The sequence below is a fragment of the Pelmatolapia mariae genome, linkage group LG22, assembly GCF_036321145.2.
Source record: "Pelmatolapia mariae isolate MD_Pm_ZW linkage group LG22, Pm_UMD_F_2, whole genome shotgun sequence".
In the NCBI taxonomy this organism is placed as follows: domain Eukaryota; kingdom Metazoa; phylum Chordata; class Actinopteri; order Cichliformes; family Cichlidae; genus Pelmatolapia; species Pelmatolapia mariae.
In genome coordinates, this window is record NC_086245.2 from 9357564 (window position 1) to 9377732 (window position 20169).

The window sequence follows — 20169 nt, forward strand, 5'->3', positions numbered from 1 at the left end:
ATATTGACCAGTGGGAAAATGCTGCATATACAGTACTTGTCAAATACTTTTAGATAAGAGGCTATTCATCTAAAAACATTTCTAACTACTCAAAAATGTAAGATTTGTTTATTTTGGTCAAATTTCCACTAGGAAGGGATTTTTATTAACCGATGAGAGAAATTGCAAGAATCCACTTTAGTTGTGGATTTATTGGTGTTTACTGCACTCTTTCGTTTTAGAAAAGTACCAGACTGTCGACTGGTCACTCCTAAAAAAATGTCTCCCTCTGATATTCATTTTGTTTTTTTTAAGTCTAATCATAGCCTCCTTCACTTACATCAACATCTCTTTAGACCTCATACTGATAGCAAAAATAAATAAATGGTTCCCAAATACAACAGATGAAATTAACAAAATCTACTCCAGTCACTGGAATTACTTTTTTTTTTAAGTCAACTGCCTTTCCCAGTTATGTATTGCTTTTGTTGAACCACTTGAATTTAAACTGATAGTCTCCACCTCAATAATATCTTAATAGCTTGATTTAAAATCCACTGTTAGCCTAAAATGGAAAAATTAGAAATCAGTCAGTGTTCACACCCTGCAAGCCTAAATGTAACTGGTAGAGCTCGTCTCACAGGGAAGACGATCATACTTATCTACTAGAAACCCAAAGTCACCTGTTTCAACCTGGAAAAGATGCTAAACTTCATATAAATCTAACAAGCTATTCAGGAGCCCAGTGTTAGCCTCTCAGGCCCTGATACACTGACTGGCTTTGTCAGCTACTGCTAGATAAAACTGTAATCTCATCACCATTGATTTTAAGTTTCTTTCTTGAGAAGTAATTTAACAAAATATTTAAAAATGGCCTCAGTGCACTAAAATAACACACAATATTAAAATGAGCCTCAGTGACATGTTTTAAAATGATCACAGATCACCAAAACCAGGAAACAAAACTACTTTTATTACCATGATTTTTTTTTCTTCACATAAGTGACATCAGCATGGCACGGGAAAAAAAGCATTTTTATCCTTGTGCTCATTTTATATTAAAGGTTAATGACAAATAATTTATGTGCAAAATGCGAGAAGTACATTCAAAACACTGCTTGGTAGAGTTTAAAGCATCACTAAACAAAAACTGAGCCTACGTGACGATGCAAAATGAAAAAGGATCACTTGAAATTAGAATATTTTGTTTCATGTTTTTCAAAATAACATGGCCTGTAAATAATGCACATGTAAAGGACAAAACTGAAGCAGTGGCTCAAAGATTGGTTGTGTTATGCATTTCCATCTTTTAAAGTGTTTATGTACATACAGCAGAAAGCTGACGAATCCTTTGGGATCACCAACACTTTAACTGATTACTAATTATCTGATCAAACTCGGAAAATATCAGTTGTACTTTTCATGTCTTTATTGAACACATTGAGTAATCGCACAGTGTTTATTCTAAAACGGTAAGTAAACTATTGAATTTATTTAGTTGTACAAACATTAACAGCATTGAGGCCAATAATATTTCCTGTCTTACTGCATCTTCCCAAACTCTTCTAAGCATCAGATTTAGAACTGCCGCTTCAGGGCTAAATCTGGTAGAAAAAGATAAAATTATAAACGTATTACTCTCTCAATGCCTGCAAAGCATCCAGGTGGTGGATGGTAAGACTGACTTTTGTCTCAACTGTGCTCAGAAAATTATTACAGAACTGTTTTGGAACATCCATCTGGTCTTTTGCAAACTTATTTACTTAGCAGAATCCTTCCATTAACACTATTTGTTATTCAAAAGTTTTCTGTATATCTTTTAATTATTTTAGTAAGTGTAGATATATTGTTTGCAGATATATTGTGGTCTCTGTGGCCTTTGGAAAAAGAGTAGTACCAGTCCTATATTTCCACTTTATATAAATTTCAGAAAAGGCTTTGTAAGTAATCAGACTTTGTACACATTTGTTTATAGGGACAAGTGCCTCTACATCCCACAAGTCAAATCTCATTGCCTTAATTGGAACACCTGACTCCAAGCAGCCTTTCTGAGAAGTCATTAGCACAAAGGTTCGCTTATTCTTTCCATCCAGCACTGAGGGATTTCTCAATGTTTCATAAATAAAAGCATGAAAAGTATAACTGCTTGTGTTCTTCGTTTATTCAGATTGTGTGAAGATCGAATGACATTTCATGGCAATTTAAGCAAAATCCTTCTTCAAACTTTACAGTAAGTGCTTTAAATCACCGTTTTCCACATAAACATTTAATTTCAGGTAAAGCTCTCGCTGGCCTCCTCTTTAAAAACGTGACTGCCAGGGTCCAAGTTTTGTGTCTGGGTTCTTAGCTCAGCAACTATCCCAGAAACACTACCCAAAAGCCCACCCATCCCAACCTCTATCTCCTTATGAAAATCCACTTCCTCAACTTTCACCTGTCCTCCAGTGGGGAGAAAGGCTTCCCCTTCATCAAATCCATAACTGTAGCCATCATCCATATCTGCTGCTGCGCTTGCACTGTTGCTGTTCGCCGAGGAGCTGGAAGCAAGTCTCTCACATCGGGCCTGATGTCTCAGGAAGCTGTCTCGCCAAATGACTTTCTTCCCACAGAGGCTGCATTCATAGGGCCGCAGCCCTCCGTGGGTTTTAAGGTGCTTAGTGAGATGGTGCTTCATTTTGAAGGACTTTGTGCAAACAGGACACCCAAAGGGCCGTAAATTGAGGTGCTGCATCTTCACATGCCGGTCACGCATACTCTTCAGGGTGTAGGCTTTCCCACAGTGGCAGAAGTGTACTTTGCCCGTGTAGGGCGCAGCAGCGAGGGACACTGAGGATGATGAAGATGGGGTTGGAGGTGAAGGGGGCGGTGGAAATGCAGCAGAAGATGAGGACAGATGGCGACTGGAGGTAGGGGTCAAAGAGCCACCCTGCCAATTCACCTCCGCACCCGCCACTGTAAAGTCAGGAGACACGGGGACCAAAGGCCGCTGGGAAACCTGTCCTGTGCCATCTTCAATCTCATCGTAAGTGTCTCTCCTATAGGTCGCTTCTGTGAAACATTCAAAATCCACATCCTCCTCTTCCTCTTCATCATCCTCATCTTTACTGCAGCTGCCGCCCTCTCCTTCCTGAGGCCTCTGCTCTTGCTGAGACCAGGCACCTGTTTGCCATTGAAGCCTGGCTGAGGACGGGCAGGAAGGGTCTGGAACTGCGTCACCTGTTTGGCAACCATGAAGACTGGGCAGGTCCGTGGCTGGATCGCTTCCTACCAAATCTCTTTGCTTCGTCACGTCTGCACTCTGCTTCCCTGCAACATGTCCAGCTTCGTCATTTTCATTCGAAACTGAGTGAAAGTCTGCTGAAGACACGAAGGAACAAAAGCACATTTTAGTAAATTCACTAGGAAAATGCACAAAGAGAAAGAATATATGACCCAGCTATCTGGTCAGATTCAACACTATTTATAATCATATCCACTGCTGACGTAAATCAGAATTTTACTAAATTGAAACCAATAAATAAAATGTTTAAATTCTTGTATTTATTTTATAATATATAAATATATTAACTTTCAGTAACATTTACAGTAAATGTCAGGGCACTGCTGTTGAATGTCAGTCCAAATCATCCCCACAAAAGCTGTAAATTTCTTTATATTTGGAAAAAAACTGCTGTTCAAGAAAAGTAAAAATCCTAATAACAAATAGTGTCTAAAAAGGATTCTTTAATGCTGTTTATATTTGTCCATCTTACCACAGTGTCCCATTTGTGCAAAGCCTTCCTTCTTCCCCGTCTCTTCTCCTACTCCTTCATCCGCCTCAATCTCTCTTCTCTCACTCCTCTTATCCTTTGTCTCATCACCATCCCCACTCTCTCTATTCTTATCGAGCGGTCGATCAGAGGTCTGTGGTGCCCCCCGCTGTTGAAATCTGACTTTCTGCTTTAAAGCCTCAGCACCCGAAAACCCCCCATGGTGCCGGGCATTGTGTCCAGGTCCGTCATGAGTAAAGTGACTGGTCTTAGCATTGCACGATACCCATGTCTCCTCGCAGCTGGTGTAATCAGTCTCCACATAGCCAGGAAGGATGTCCAGCTGTGAATCAGCCAAGTGCTGGGCTGACGAGGGTCGAGGGCGTCCCCATCTTGAGAACTGCTGTGGGCGTCTCCATGTAGCCAAAGGAGGCAGTGAATCTGGCTTCTTCTCCCTCCTCCTTCCCTCCCTTTCAGCATACAGGCACTCCGTGCTGCTCGGGGACTGCTGGCGAGATGCAGAGCCGGGGTGAGCTGCGGCGGCAGCCTCTCCAGAGGCGCCCTCTGCTGAGGACCGAGGCCTCTTCAGGATCTCGGTGCATTTGTCCACGATGTGCCACATCTGGAGGAAACTGGCCACGGTAACATAGTTGACGATATCGTCATGCACGATGCTCAGCTGGCCAGTGTACGCAGAACTCAGGACGCTCTCAAAGGCAACTGGGTCCATGACTGAGGGCAGGGAGACAGTTGTAACATTTTTCAGTAACACCTGTGAAGAGACAGAAACAAAGACACACTTTGACATCTGGACTGAAATATACACATAAACAGGTTTTCTGCCAGTGTTTTACAAACCCAGTGCCTTTACAAAAACAAACTGTTGCTCAGTTTGTTAGCCATTTTAAACATAGAAAAACAGCTAAAGAAACTATAAGGGAGGCTTAAGACTTTTTATACAAAAGCTAGGTTTCCACTAACTGGAGTCACTGATGTGGACATTTCCACCATGTCTGTGCTGTTTGATGAAATTATCTGAGCTACTGTGAGGTACAGACCACCCAAGGATTTTCTGCTTCAGTTTTGGTGAGTGAAATTCAAGTATTTTATCATAACCATCAGCTTATGTTACTACGTATTAATTAGCAGGTATCTTTTTCAGTGGATTGCACTCCAACAGTTAATAATACAGCTTTTAAACATGTTTGACAGCTGTGGCCAAAATGTAAATATTAAAGCTCAAAATGTGGAGTAGAAAACAAGTAGGTGATATGCTCATAAAGGCTGTGAAGTGGTGTCTCGCCCTTCGTCTCTTGTCACCCACTCTACATGCAGAGATGATTTTAGGTATTATAATAGTGCTATATTACTGGAGTGCAACATCAGACAGTAAACCCCAACAACTTAAACCCTGCATGAATATGCTCTGCCCTACCTGATCATGAAAGTAAGGTGAGGATGCAGCGAGGACACAGCGGTGAGCCCTGAACACTTGACCTTGCACCTGGATGGAGAGATCGCACAGCCTGCCTTCCTCCCGCTGCCGATTCAGATTGTCCAAAACAGCTGCTCTGGCGCCAGGGAAGCACACCTGGACCGTCAAACCGGTCGGAGCCACAGACCCACTGCAGGTCGGATCCATGGTCAGAGAAACCTAGAGGAAAGGCACAAAAGTTGTCAGTTTTTTTCTCATATTTTACTTCACATATAGTTATTATTTTTCTAATCCACACTTATATATATATATATAATGCATTATAGACCAATATATGTTTTGTTACGCCATTAAAATATGCAATAACACTGTCTGTTTTCCACAAAACAAGGCTGATAACATTCACCGCAGAGAAGATCAGCTGGTACATTAATCTATTATCCTCTGATTGATCTTTAATTGCTTACGAGTAATTTCATGAAGACCAATTTTACCTCATCATTTTACCTCAAATGTCAGGTAAAATGATGCTAATATCAGTGTTATGGAAAACATGCTGTTTGGTTCCTGTACCGAAGAACTCAACACTATCAGGGCTTAACAACTGTTGACTAGCTGTTAAGCCCTGGGCCCAGCGGTGAAGTAGTCTAGGAGGAATTGTCTACCTCTGAATGTGAATAAGACCACAGTTACGGTGACTAACTTCAGAAGGAAGAGGGCAGCTACATAGCCAAGACCTATCCTGGGACAGAGTGTTGAAGTAGAGGGCTACTCCAGGCATCCAAATCAGGAAAACCAACACAGATTGTATACAAGAAGGGTAATAGGAGGCTCTATTTCCTAAAGAAACTGAGATCCTTCAAAGCATCCAGCAAAATGTTGCAGATCACCCAATTTTAGGCAGCACAGTGCACTTTGCTGAAGTCTGCTGGGTGACAGGCTGGCTCTGTGACTGGCTGCACACACAACACTTATGAAAGAGCTGTGGTCGAGACGAGGCCACTGAACAGTCTGCTATCCATCATAGATAATCTTGACCACCCTCTGCAACACTTACTAAACAGGCAGCAGAGCCGCTTCTCAGATACACTGCCACAGGGAGAGATACACAAAATCGTCCCTTCCACATGCCATCATACTCTATAATTCAATACATCCGTCTAGCAGAAAGCCATCTGCCAGATAATCCGGGTGTTATCTTTAATGTTCAATTTAAGTGCTGTAACGATAGCATTTCCCGAATATGGGATAAATAGGGCTGATTTATTAATAACCACCTGTGTTCATCCCAAATAATTTACCACCTGGTGATTACTGCTCACTTCGATGCACTACTATTTCACCATCTACTTTTAAAGACGGCACTCACATGATGAAGGGCTGAAGACATTCGCTCCTTAGTTTTTGGTTCATTGTTTATATTCCCTGCGTTAAGCTAGCTTTTAGCTACATTAGCCAGTCAACAGTTAGCCCAGTAAACGTTAGTTTAATGACTTTACCTTCGATGAGCCGAGATTTTGTTGTTTTACATGGAGCCTCGCTGACTATTTGCAGCAAAACGTCACTGGTAAACTCCACATGCTAACCGCCATCTCAAAAAAAATCACGCTAATAAAACGAGGCTAACGGCAGCCTGCCCGCAGGCGCAGCTGCTGCTTATAGCCAGTTGACAAAGCAGCATCCTCACACGGTGTGAGTGGGTGTTTGGTGTAAACGTCGGTTTGAACTGTCACGAAACGCCATCACACGTTAACCTGTTGATTCGCCTGCCGCTGAATAAACAATAGCTGCATGAACAATTATTAAACGTTACTGACAGACCCACTGTTACATGTATTGACAGAGCCCAATCCCCAAGAAACTGGCTGCAATTCAGCTGGAGGCCCAGCAGGGGGCGCTCCGGAGATATTCAATTAGCTGACAGTGCAACACGGATAAAATAACCGCTTCTAGACAAAACGGTCAATGTGTAATTTTATTTTCTCATATCTCATCGATAATGGGCCTGCACTGAAATAAAACGACGTTCCTGTCCTTTAGTTAGTCCTCACAGAGAAGCTTATGCTCCCCAAAAGCTAGCATTTTGCTAAGACACACGTTTTTACAAGCGTGAAATAAACGGTGGAAGAAAAGTTAAACCGCAACAGAAAACTACATGTGTGATGGTTGTGGTGGTTGAACGGGACGCTGTCAGGAGGGTAGTTGCTAGAAATTCGAGATATTCTCAGCAACTGGTGGATTCATGCCCAAAAGAAAAATGGCGGATGCTGTAAAGCGGCTCATAGTGCTGTGAAAATAAATAAACCCGCCAATGTGTATCTCCAACCAAAATATCATAAAAATTTCAAATTTTCCTCAATGAAGTTTACACTGTTAAAAATGCAAAAAATAAAATAAAAATAAAATACCCCCACCCACCCCCCTGCACCTAAATAAAGTTCTGCCATACATCAAAATTATTATAATTTTTTTAAGTTTCCATAAAAAATTAATGGTAAAAATCAATGTGTAATAAACACTGGGAAATACATTAAAATAATTACACGGAAAATTCCTTCACTGTAGCCTACTGTAATTTTAACTGGATTTTTTGAGTCACATCCCATTAGCGCCCCCTATAAAAACAAGAAGTCCAGAAAGTGGAAGCTCTCTGATGCCTTGTATGAATCAACAAGGAGTTAAATTAAAGGGCCAGCTCGCCCTGTTCTCGTTTTCTTATTTAACATTTTCCATTTAATTTGCTTCCAACGCACACCGGGATCCCTGCAGCAGGTTTGAGGCAGGGTTAAATGAGCATCAGTTTAAAAAACCGTACAGAAGAGGCTCAAACAGCTGTCACATGCAGCACCTGCCCTGTCTCACACACGCATGGCTGTTTTTACCGCAGTGCATCTGCAGCATCAGCCTCTCAACTGAGCGACAGAGGTGCCGCTGTGGCGCAGGAGAAAACACCGTTAACTGAGCACTGGACGGATTTTTTTGAGGGTTGTTGTTTTTTTTTTTATTGCGTGTCTGGCTTATATGCCTGCGTGTGCGCTCACGCAGTTTGACCTGCAATGCCAACACGAACGAAACATCTCTTCTCCGAGCACGGGGTCATTAGATAGCTGAAATTATACAAAAAAATTATATAGCTGCCATCGCAGGAGAGGACAGTATTTTTCTATATTTTTTCCAGGAGAGACGACTCTGCTCGAGGAGAGGAGGCCTGATCAGGACAGTGGCTCTGATTTCATTGATCCGATTAAGGATAATTACCATTAGACCATTAGACTGGTCTCTATTAAATACTGGTAGCGTGTACCCTGTAAAAGGTAGCCATTTGTTTCCTGCCGTAGAGCATGCAAATTGATTATAAATGCACTGGAATGTAAATGTATTGTTGACGTTTATTCAGTAGCTGGCATGTTGCACTCTTGAACACATATTCATTTTAACCTCGTAAGCGTCTATACTGTCTGTAATTTTCCAACATTTAGAGCGGAACATGCCCCAGGCAGGTCTATTGATTGCTCTCTGCATCTCATATTAAAAGGACCTCAGGAAAAAAAAAAGAATCATAACCTCAGGGTGCGGATCTGGGGAGCACTGTGAGTTAACAGATATCTGGATCGTTTCATAAGCTATTTGATCATTGATAGCAGAAAAGGTCACCGCGTGGATGCGGGAGGCCAGTGGGTGTGTAAATTGGGGGAACTGTCTCAAAAGGAGCAATAATTTGTGGCAATAAATTCTGCAACCAGAATTCTGGAAACTGTTGCCGGCTTGAGCCAAAGACCTGAGTGGTTCCACGGGACATTACATTTACGCGTATACGGTTTGCACTTTACAATGCATGTTTAGCTGCTAGTTGCCACCAACACATGACATCAGCCTGCACTTAAAAAGACAATACAGATAAGCTTCCTGAAATCTACAAGAAAACATTTGCAAATATCCATCCTACTATTGCAAACTCGGAGGTGCTCAGTGCGTGAGTGTCACTACGCTCCGTGAAAGCTTCAAGAACCATTTTAGGGTTGTACTTTTTGAGGCCCCTCCTTCGATAAAACATCTGGAGCCATGGCACTACTACGCTTTCTGCTATTTTCCTTCCTCTGCACGCTGTTTGGTGAGTGGGCGTGATTTCTGGCAGTGTTTTGCTATGACACCTTGTTAACCCAGGCTGATGACTTCTCTTCTTTTCTTGTAAACAGTGTACCAGTGTCACGGGGCCTGTGCAGAGGTGGACTCGGACACTGAAGCTGTAGCAGGCAAGGGTTTTAAACTGGGCTGCATCTCCTGCAAAAGAAGGAGTGAGGTGAGAGGTGAAGCCAGCGTAGAATGGTACTTCAGGCCAAAAGGGGAGGCTGACTTTTTTCTGGTGAGTGTTTCCATGAAGTGGGATTTATGGCCCTGCAGATCTGGATTTCCCCCATCTTTTTTTAAAATAAACCTTTATTAGAAGAAGGAACAAAGTATAGAAGTAACTTGCTGCCTTAGTCACTAAAAATTTATATAAAATAAACACTGTTCAATATATTTTCAGGGGGGACGACAGTATGAATATGATTGTGGAACTGCATTCGTTTTCAGTTTAGAAACTTACATTTGTGAATATGAAATTTGGCACAGAATTAAAAAAAAATCAGATTAATCAGAAATTCACAAGAGTTTGCGTTATTGTCTTGATGGAGTCCAAATAAAATATCTTTCCAAACCAATCGGGAATCACTTACATAAACGTTAACATTCTGTTTCAGTAGTCAGGAGTATAGGTAAAGCTAAAATAACTGAAAGACAAACTCATGTAAGATTACATAATGTCAGGTTTGAGTCTTTTTAAGGACACTTTGCACTTTAAAGGATGCTTGTTTCACCTTGTTAAAGTAGAAGAAAATAACTGTGCAGAAGCCAGAGCTTCTTCCAGTTAATATCACACAAAACGATCCCAGTACATTTGAAGGAGAAGCAATATCCTTCAGGAAAAGAGCTCTCAGTTCTTAATTGCAGTTTTGATGACGGAGATTAAAACAAATTTTAGTCTTCCAAGATCCTCACTGTGCATCGCTGAACTGGATGACATACACGTTAACAAGTGGGCCGGTGTTGCACCCAAAAGATGTTTCTGTGTGTAATATCTCCTTGTGTTGGTAAATTAACTGGATTTATGAAGAGGTTATATATAAAATGAAGAAATGACCTGCTTTGCAAGTATCTTTATGAATCTGCATTATTGTACCTAAATTATAATCAATCCTGTCCTTTTTGGCCAATTTAATAATATCTTTATAGAAATATGGTGCTATTTATGTTTGTTGCAATTTCTGCAAAATCTCTTGAAAAATACATTTATGTCAATGACACTTTTTCTACCTGGATAAATGAAAGATACATAAAAGTAATTTTGCCAAAAACTGGTTTAGCGTCAACCTTGTGATACAAATGTTTTGTTGGGCCAAAAATGACTTGATGATACGTTTGACAGATTTTAGGTAAACAAGTCATTTAGAACTGTTTAAGTACAGGCAATAATTTTTTGGTAAATCTTGAAAATCACTTTATGGCAAAACATTGGGACAGAGAAGGGAGCGAGAGCGGGGTTCAGCAGGAGAACAGCATGAAAAACAACAGAAAGTTCTGCAATGGACACGTTTCATTGTTTTCAACACTTTGTTTCACTTCAGCTCTTTGAGTTTTGTAACTTTCTCTGCGGTTGGCAAACAGGCCATCCCCAGATTGTCAGAGGACAGCGAAGCCGCTACCTCTGCCGGACCTTAAATTCTGCTTTGTACACAACAAGCAGCACTGCTGACTATATGGGAGGTTTGGAGCAGGAAGTCTTAGTCATGCAAGCATCCATAAAATCAAACTTGTGGGCTACTTCTCTCAGGACTTGAGCTATTTATATATGCACTTATATATAGTGCACACCAAAGCTCTCCTCCTTCCTGTCGCTCTCACTTACTCACACATAGACACCTACAGTACGGTCCTCAGTCACATAATAGCACCCAGTGATGAGACCATCATGAGCTTCAGATGGGAATCAATCAGAACATTTTACCCCACTGAGGTCATCAAAGCATCAGAGAGGATGAAGAGCTCTGCTGACCTTGTGCTGGATTCTCTGTTTGATGCTGCAGTGCATGCTGTGTTAATGTAGCTGTGGATGTATTTCAGTAAAGTAGTGTCTGAATGGTCCTTTCAAAATTTTTAAAAAAATATGCCTGAACAGTTTCAGGGGAAAGTATGTTTCATATGGAGTGACTGAGGGTGTAGACAAATTTAAATCGGAGGCTGAAATCTCAACACATCCATCTACAATATGGTAACGAGGTATTTTCCTCTCACATGATATCCATTTGGAGCTGTCAAGTGTGTTTACTTAACCAATTAACATCTAAAAATACATCTAAATAATGGAGTATGTTTTTTATTCATGAACCTGGACATATTTTTTTCATTGTTGCTTCCAATTTGAAATCAAACAATCAGGGTACAGCTGAAGTGTAGACTTTCTGCTTTAATTCAAGGGTTTAACAAACATTTAGCAATAAATGTTTACGAGTTACTGACAGTTTTTACACTAAATCCTTGATTTTCAAGAGATATGAAACACATTTCCAAAATAATAATAATAATACACAACCTACAACAATGTAGCCTAAATAACATAACAGCTCATTGGTGGATGTTCATATTAGACACCGCCAAAGTTTCAGTGTTTTTAAAAGTAACACCTGTGAGCCAAATGCTCTGTTTCTGACAGTTTCTTCTACCCTTGGATCTGTGTGATGTCATAGAGTGCGTATATCCTAATAGAGTCATCTCAGACACCTGGTATTAGCTGTGAGAACAGAAGCTCCACCCACAACTGTTCCGATCTTCTGTTTATGGGGGACAGCCAATCAGAAATAAGCTCTCTTTAAGGGAGGAAACAAACTGAGCGGCTACACCAAGGCCCAGAATAACATAAATAATGAAAAATTAATTTTAACCGTCACTCATGCAAAGGTGTTGCATAAGAATATATAACTAGTAATGAACATAACCTTAAATGATCTCTGTGTCATCCAGATATACACCTACAATGAGTATGGCCCCACCATAGAGAATGACCAGTTTGTGGATCGTGTCGACTGGAACGGAAGCAAAAGGAGCAGAGACATTCAAGATGCGTCCATATACCTGTTGAATGTCACCTTCAATGACTCGGGCACTTACCGGTGCTTTTTCAACCGCATCCTCTCCTACGATAACTACGAGTACAACGACGTTGTCAGCAAAGTGGTGCACCTCAGTGTGGTGGGCAAAGGTACGACTTTATACAGGTCATTAGTATTTGAGCAAGTAGACTTAAAGACATCTGAGGACAGTTAACAAGAAAAAGCAAATTTATTGCTAAATGTTAAAATATATTATGCATATTGAAATAAGGTTGAAAAGTGTGGTTTGAGCAGTCAGATTTAGATTTTTTGAAATTTTTTTGAATGCATTTATGTTTTTTACGTGTAAATGTGACGATCAATGGTGGAGGTGGCTGAGCATTTTCAGGCCTTAATTAGACTTAAGCAGACTCTGTCATTGCAGAAGCATTTCACAAACTGATTCACACTCACACAATACAGACCGTCACTCTTTTAAATCTCACTGTGAGTGCAGTGTGCATTCCTATTAACCTGGAGGTCCCTGAACAACAACGGAGCTTTAATATTATGAGAATGCAGCCTGCCTCCATTTTCAGAGGTTGAAGATTCTGGCACTGTCAATAAAGAAGCCTCCTAGTCTCTGTTATGATTAAAATGGAAGCAACATTCATTTTGTTTCACTTCTATTTCATCAGTGGCTGATATTTACTCTCTACAGTTTTCAATAGATGGAAGAAACATGTCTAATCGTGGATACTGACACTCTGCCAGTTCAGCAGCTTAGCTGAATTATTTAATGTTTCCTGATAAATGCATTACTATCAGGCAGCATAACAGTAAGCATATATAACAGTGCGCTCTTTGGTTCAGTCTCCCAGACACGGATCAAGTCTAGTCTTAGACTTTGTGGTGATCTTAATTTAATTTCCCTTTGAATCTAGGACTAGGCTTTAAATATGTCTGGAAAATTGTCTCTTAACTGCAACTTTGGAACAAATTATGATTAATTAATAGATATTTTGCAAATATATAGGCTCTTAAGAGAGCTTTGCATAAACGAATGCCTGCAAATTGTAATGATCCGAAGCAATGTTGTGAAGTGGTCCGAAATTCCTCTGCAACAACATGAGAGACTGATAAAGTCATATGGAAAACTTTTTTTTTTATTATATATTATATATTTTGATTAAATTCAGTAGTGTCTCACAGGCAGACTGCACAATGTCACAAAAGTGATTCTTCTGCAAGAAAAAACTAAGACTATTCAAGCACAGAATTCTTTATTTCGATGCATGTGGCTCTTGTGGTCTTCCATAGTTGAAAACAAAAGATTTTAGATAGAACAGATGTTTCCTCTTTAGGTTTTAGGTGGTTTCAGCTTTGTCTCGACCCAGTCAGGTCACCTTTGTTTTGTTTGTCTGTTTGTCTCGTCTTTCCTGGTTTCCTGTATGCAGCCACCAGAGGTACAGCTTCCATCGTGTCAGAGGTCATGATGTACGTGTCCATCATCGGCCTGCAGCTCTGGCTCCTCATAGAGATGATATACTGTTACAGAAAGATAGCAGCAGCTGGAGAAGAAGCATTACGAGAAGCGGCGTAAGTATTTTTCTCCTACACCTAAATGCATGCTGACTTAATGCATGTCAGAATCTTGTATATACAGTTGAGCCTTTTCATTTCAAGATTCAGCTTGAAAAGATATACAAGATGTGCTTATATGTTAAAGGCGTATAAAAGTACGGGTGTTTCTGAGTGCAGTTATGAACTGGATGCAGATATGTTCGCCAATATTAGTTTGTAGCTCAAAATAAAATGAGTTACGCCTTGCTATTGTGGACCAAGATGTGTAATTAAGTCATTTTACAGTTGAAAAGGAAACAAACATATCTGCAACACTTCATTTTCTGGCACTTATTGGCATGCATATTTGTAGATATTGATGAAAGACAAATTTGGGTTAAGGCCCGGTCACACCAGCATTATAAACTCACTCAGAGGTGCAAATGAAAGCAAATTTTAGGTCTCCAGCTGAAGGAAGTAAACACTGTGTGAGTGTAAGCTAGCGATTCCAGAATTTTGTGTCTGCAGGTTGGGTAAAAACATTTTAGGTGTTCCAATTAGGCAAAAATTAAATTAAAATAATTGTAGTTCACACTAACAGTCACCTCAAGGTGCTTTAAATGTCACAGATTTCAGGCTGAACCAAATACAGCTTTCAGAGATGGACTAATTAAACAGAAAAAAACCCAAAACGTTATTGAGACAACGTGGAAAATTAAAGAAACAGAAACATGACATAAAGCTAAAGAGGGCAGCAGGGTTAGAGTGTAACTGAACAAAAACTGATAGAAACTGAGGCATTAAATGGGCACAGGAGGCAATCAGGAAAAGTGGAAACACCAGATTAACAGGGTATAGCTGAAACTAATTAAGGCAATAACAAAGGAAATAATACTAATGATAATGTACAAGAGACCGAAAAGCAACAAAATAAAACAGGAAGTACCCAAATGGGGAAACCACGGAAAAGAGAAACACTTGACAACAAAATTCAAGAAGACATCAGAGAGACCAGACCAAACCAAATCAAATCAAGTATAGGGGTATTCTAAACGTTGAAGAAAAACTGATTTTAAAAGTAGGAAGAACTAAAACACTAAATGAGAATCTAGAGATGAAATAGAACCTAGAAGTAATCAGCACATCTGTTACATTTTTGCTATAATTACAAAAAACCTCAACTATAAACTGTGAAATCCTTACTGAAAGAACCCAACAAAATCCACAGATTATGTTATTTTATTGCAAGGTAAAGACTGCACATCATTATAGAGAGAACCCACAAAAAATCAGAGGATCCACTATGAGTAAGAACTACCTTTTAACAAGAAGAACCTTCCAGCAGAACCAAGCTGTGAGAGGGCAGCAACCTGGTCTGAATGGTTGAGAGATGAGGGTAAAAGGAAGAAAGGAAAGGAAAACAGAGAGAGACCACGAGCAGACACAAAGGGCGTTTCTCAATATGCGTACTTGTGCGTACTTGCGTTCTCGTGTACTCGTGATACGTCATCAGTCGGAGACCAAGTACTGTTCCAATTCGAAGTACGCATCAAGCCGAGAACGCGAAAAAGTCCCGGATGTGTTCTCGCTCCCCCCATTTTATCGAGCATGCATCGGTGTGTGGACTTGGTACAGCTAAATATCCGAGAATGCATTTCGTCCAGAACAGCGGACTCCCGGCACATCGTTTTCAACCCCCCCCCCCCGCCCGCGGTCTTTTCGCTACTCTTAAACAAACCCCAGCAGCTGTCTATTGTATTAAATGTCCACTAAAATAAAAATAAAAGCGTTCTAACATCTCACCTGCTTGTTTTTATTAAGGTATGTACACGTATGTACATGTACACTATTTTTATTATTAGAGGTTTCACTACTGAGGTTAAAAATGATATATAAGTCACTTAGATCACTTCTAAATGTTAATGTTTGGTTTATTTCAGTGTTTTATTTGTTCCTGAGTAAACCGGTTTGGCTGTGATTAAAGTTAAGCTTCATAACATGTTACTCACAGTTAAATTAAGAGGGGACGGCAGTAAAAACTCCGGACCTGTGACATCATCACGTACGCTGGTGTTCCAATTGTACAAATCACGAGTTCGTGCTCGCGTTCTCGGCGAGTCCGTACTCCCGTGCGTTCTCGGCCAGTACGTACTCACCGAGAACGCGAGTACGTACTCGCGTACTTGAGAATTGAGAAACGGCCCAAGTATGGGAGGAAGTAGACAAAGGTTGCAATAGTTGCATATAAACACATCCAGGAGAGTGGGAAGAACTGCTCAGTGCCTCATGGGAAGTGTCCCAGCAGCCTGAAGCAGCATACCTAAGGGATCATTCAGAGTCATCTGATCCAGCCCTAACTATAAGCTTTATAAAATAAATGAGAGCATTCTTTGGAGTTGAGAGGGTATTTGTCTCCTGAATCCAAACAGGTGAAAATGACATCATAAAAAGGTGGATGTTAACCAAACCCAAATTCAACCCTAAATGCTCATCCTAACTCATGACCTGTTGGATGTTGAGAAGTTAACTTTCCTCGGTGTGCAAAAGGAGAAGAATCACATAAGAAGGATATGGTTTGGCAGACTGCCAAAGAGACAAATTTATATGCAAAAATGATAAGAGATATGTGAAAGCAGGTGCGGTTTCCTTCTCATTGATACTTGTTTATTAGGTGTTAGTTTGGCTTACAGTGTTTGACGTGAATGGTACTTTCCTCAAAAACAAATTTGGTGTGAGTGGGAAGTTGTGAAAAGTGTGTATTTCCCCATGAGTCATGCCATTCTTTATTGTCCTGCTATAATCACACCTATAATTTTAACTTTTGCCTTTGCCTGCTATATCATTGTTTCCTTTACTATAAGACTGTCGCTGTCTCCATCGTGTTTGTGTGCGTTCACTTGTGTGTCTTTGTCCCGTTCCCTCTTGTCGCCTTGTCGTGTTTTCATCCTGCCATCCTCCCTAGTCAAAACCAAAACCTTCCTCCTGTAAGTCAAAAAGAAAATCAAACCTGTATCTTTTTATTTTTGCATTTTTTAACCCATGTCACTGTGATAAAAGAAAACATTGCAGATGATTACTGAAACTGATTTTCTTTTTTTCCTTTCCAGAAATGCTGAATATTTAGCGATAGCCTCGGAAAGTAAAGATAACTGTGCAGGGGTACAAGTCGGAGAATAGCACAGGTACGTTGTGATCATTTAATGAAAATGGATGTCATCTTTCCATAAAAGATACCTACTGTTACAATGTATTTTAGAATGATTAGAAACACTACATAAATGTCATTAGACCCTGTCAGCTGACCACTCCTAACCACGGCTTTGTTTTAAACATCATGTTTGATCTAAGTAAACTGTGTCCCTGTAGCAGCAATGATAACGACATCAAGCATAAAATATAAAAGAAAAAATTGCTCTTTACTTATTATCTAGTCTAGCAATTTTCTGATTTTATTATTATGGTGAAAGTTTTGTTATTTCTAGACTGTGTACTTTTATTGAAAACATTATGTAAAGGTCATTAAGGGTCATTTTTGCACTTTTGTATGGATATAGCCAGGCTAGTTGTTCTAGGGATGTCCATGAAGCTAAGCTAGGCTATTAGGCTGCTAACTTAACATTTACTGGAAAGTGCAAAATAAACTTTGTAGATTTACCGAGTTCTTGCACTAAAGTATATTTTTGAGGGAAATTAATGAAAGGTTAGAAAGGTGGATCCCTTGAATTTCTGCTCAACTATATTTTTTCACAGCTAAAGTGTTAAAGTGGGACCACCTTTGCTAATTGTGTGATACAAGTATTGTACCTTGAGTTAGGTGAAAATGTGTGGGTTTTAGACGTCAGACTAACACCCACACATGGGGGACTGTGTGAAAAAGTCACTGTAATTCCTAAGCAGTTAATCCACTATTTTTATAGCATTCCTTAATTTAAAGCTAAAAGTCTGCACTTCAATCATTCATAGTGGATCTAGAGAAAATATATTTTAGTGGGGTGAGGTGTGCAGCTGGAGTGACAGTTGTTTCAAAGTAAGGGTGGGATTACATCAGGGATTACTTCTGAGCCCGTTTTTGTTTGCAGTAGTGCTAGACAGATTGACAGATGAAGTCAGGCAGGAGGAACTCTGATGTTTGCAGATGACACTGTGATTGGTAGTGAGAATAGGGAGCAGGTGGAAGAGAGCATGGAGAGGTGGGGGTATGCACTTGAGAGAAGAAGAATGAAACGCAGTAGAAGCAAGACACAATACATGTGTGTGAATGAGGGGGACACAGGTGGAGAGGTGAACATGCAAGGAGCAGAGGTAGTGAAAGTAGATGAGTTTAAATACCTGGGCTCAACCATCCAAAGCAAAAGACAATGTACAAGAGAGATGAAGAAGCGAGTGTAGGCAGGATGGAGTGGGTGGAGGCGAGTGTTAGGGGTGATTTCTGGCAGAAGGATAGAAGCAAGAGTGAAAGAGAAAATGTACAAGATGGTAGTGAGACCTGCTATGATGCATGTTTTGGAGATGGTGGTACTAACAAAAAGAAGATGCTAACGTTTTCACTGGTAGTGACCAGAATAGACAGGATTAGAGACCACTGCATCAGAGGGACAGCTCAGGTAGGGCAGTTTGGAGCCAAAGTTAGAAAGGAAAGGCTGAAATATGCAGAGGAGGGAAGGTGGATATATCTGACAAAGGATGTTGAAGATGCAAGGCAGGAAGAAAAGAGGAAGACTGCAGAGAAGATTCATGGATGTAGTGAAGGAGGACATGCAGATGGTTGTTGTGACAGAGGAGGATGTTAGGGAGTTGATGAGATGGACGCAGATGATCTACCCCTAAGGACACGATAATAAACCTTTGTGAAATATTAGGAATTAAGCATTATTGGAGTCCAAAAGGCTACACCACCATGTACTCCAAACCTCATTAATAAATATAAAACTGATTTGTTTTCTCTAATAAAGTGTAAAAGCATAATTTATGGCACCATCTAACACAGATATGTTGTCAGTGATTAGGTGTGCAAAGCTGAAACTAATGGAAAACATCTGTGAGATCATTTTAATTATTTAAATGTGGCTGTAGAGGTTGGATTAGTTAGAGATAAACTGGATTTTCCACAAGCTCAGTCGCTTTGAATCTGCGCCAGCACTTCCATTTACGTGAGCCGTCTTTGTCCTCAGGCTTTCTTCATGGACTGAAAACATCCTTCCACTTAACGACCTGCATGACGACAACCTGAGGGAAAAACTCTTCATCTCAAACCTCTATTTTACCTTCTTCTTAACAAACCGAACAAAGGACAACACACTAGGAGAGCATGGTACCAGCACTGTATATAGTACCCTGTGCACAAAAAGCATGTTCTGCACTTATATGAGAAACCATTATGCATTAATGAGCCACATTGTCTGAAGCATATACTGTACGTTCAGTATTTCTCTTTAAGTATATGTAGTCATGCATTTAATATGAGTGGTGTTGTGGAGAGTCCATGAGGCTAATTGTCCAAGAAAGCTTTTTACTAAATCATCACCACATAATGTATAAAAACACCATATGTGTAAGTGATTTCTAAAATAGAATGTGATGGGCTACAATAGACTGTATTTCTAAATTAACTGCTAGTTATAGATTCAATCATAAAGATGTATTAATAAAAATGGAGAAAACATAGTTGAAAGTTCTCGTGTTTGAATATTATGATTGATGATTATGATGAAGACTTCAAGTGAGGTCTGCTCTGCTCAGCTCCAGCTACATTTTTAATGTTCAAAACAACTTTTTTTTTAATCTTCTACTGGACCTAATATGAGCGTCCACTTTTGTAACCATATTTAGAAACCAGTGATTTATTTTGAAAGTTGCTGGTGCCAGCGGGGCGGTCTAAGAAGTTCATAAACTGCTGATATACTGGAATTTTTCCCCACACAAGCATCTCTTGGATTTGCAGTCTGAAAATTGTCCAAATAAGAGAAAATACCCAGTGAGCAGCAGTTCTCTGGCTGAAAACGTCTTGTTGATTCCAGTAGCAGCAGACCACACTATATGACACTCACCTAAGAACAGGAAACCGAGGCTACAATTCATACAGGTTCACCAAAATTGGACAGCAGAAAATTAGAAAAACATAGTCTGATGCGTCTCAGTTTCTGCTGCAACTTTTGGATGACAGGGTCAGAATTTGGCATAAACATGAAAGTATGGACCCATCCTGCCTCATGAGTGGTTAAGCTGCTGGTAGAGGTGTAATGGTGCAGGGGATATTTTCTCGGTACACTTTGGCCTCCTTAACCTCCTAGGACCTGGCGTCCACATATGTGGACAT

The 20169-nt window shown here is 40.2% G+C and overlaps 2 protein-coding genes across 4 annotated transcripts; one reads left to right on the forward strand and one right to left on the reverse strand.

The window, feature by feature from the left end:
• Positions 1-977: 977 nt before the first annotated feature.
• Positions 978-7020, reverse strand: zbtb22a (zinc finger and BTB domain containing 22a). 3 transcript variants are annotated; one of them, XM_065470496.1, is made up of 4 exons: positions 6663-7020; positions 5164-5382; positions 3732-4500; positions 978-3336 (listed from the first exon to the last, which is right to left on the reverse strand). In XM_065470496.1, exons 2-4 carry the CDS (start codon positions 5368-5370, stop codon positions 2252-2254), a joined length of 2061 nt encoding a protein of 686 aa, XP_065326568.1. In that variant the 5' UTR covers positions 5371-5382; positions 6663-7020; the 3' UTR covers positions 978-2251. The 3 variants fall into 3 exon arrangements, with proteins under 3 accessions (XP_065326568.1, XP_065326567.1, XP_065326566.1); XM_065470495.1 differs by lacking the exon at positions 6663-7020 and adding an exon at positions 6533-6622 and having other exon boundaries at positions 978-3333; XM_065470494.1 differs by lacking the exon at positions 6663-7020 and adding an exon at positions 6533-6622.
• An 888-nt stretch (positions 7021-7908) lies between these two features.
• scn1bb (sodium channel, voltage-gated, type I, beta b) lies at positions 7909-19504 on the forward strand. The gene is made up of 6 exons (XM_065470497.1): positions 7909-9274; positions 9360-9526; positions 12223-12460; positions 13748-13889; positions 16961-17035; positions 19025-19504. Exons 1-5 carry the CDS (start codon positions 9226-9228, stop codon positions 17028-17030), a joined length of 666 nt encoding a protein of 221 aa, XP_065326569.1. The 5' UTR covers positions 7909-9225; the 3' UTR covers positions 17031-17035; positions 19025-19504.
• The last annotated feature ends 665 nt before the right edge of the window (positions 19505-20169 follow it).

Bases quoted from the DNA above. Each gene is read 5' to 3' on its own strand.
- zbtb22a (XM_065470494.1), bottom strand. From the start codon at position 6,553: ATGTCTTCAGCCCTTCATCAT. The intron at 5,383-6,532 runs GTGAGTGCCGTC...CCTTTCCTCTAG, and splicing joins TGTCTTCAGCCCTTCATCAT to GTTTCTCTGACCATGGATCC. The intron at 3,337-3,731 runs GTAAGATGGACA...TCGTGTCTTCAG, and splicing joins TGCACAAATGGGACACTGTG to CAGACTTTCACTCAGTTTCG.
- scn1bb (XM_065470497.1), top strand. From the start codon at position 9,226: ATGGCACTACTACGCTTTCTGCTATTTTCCTTCCTCTGCACGCTGTTT. The intron at 9,275-9,359 runs GTGAGTGGGCGT...TCTTGTAAACAG, and splicing joins CTTCCTCTGCACGCTGTTTG to TGTACCAGTGTCACGGGGCC. The intron at 9,527-12,222 runs GTGAGTGTTTCC...TGTGTCATCCAG, and splicing joins GGGAGGCTGACTTTTTTCTG to ATATACACCTACAATGAGTA.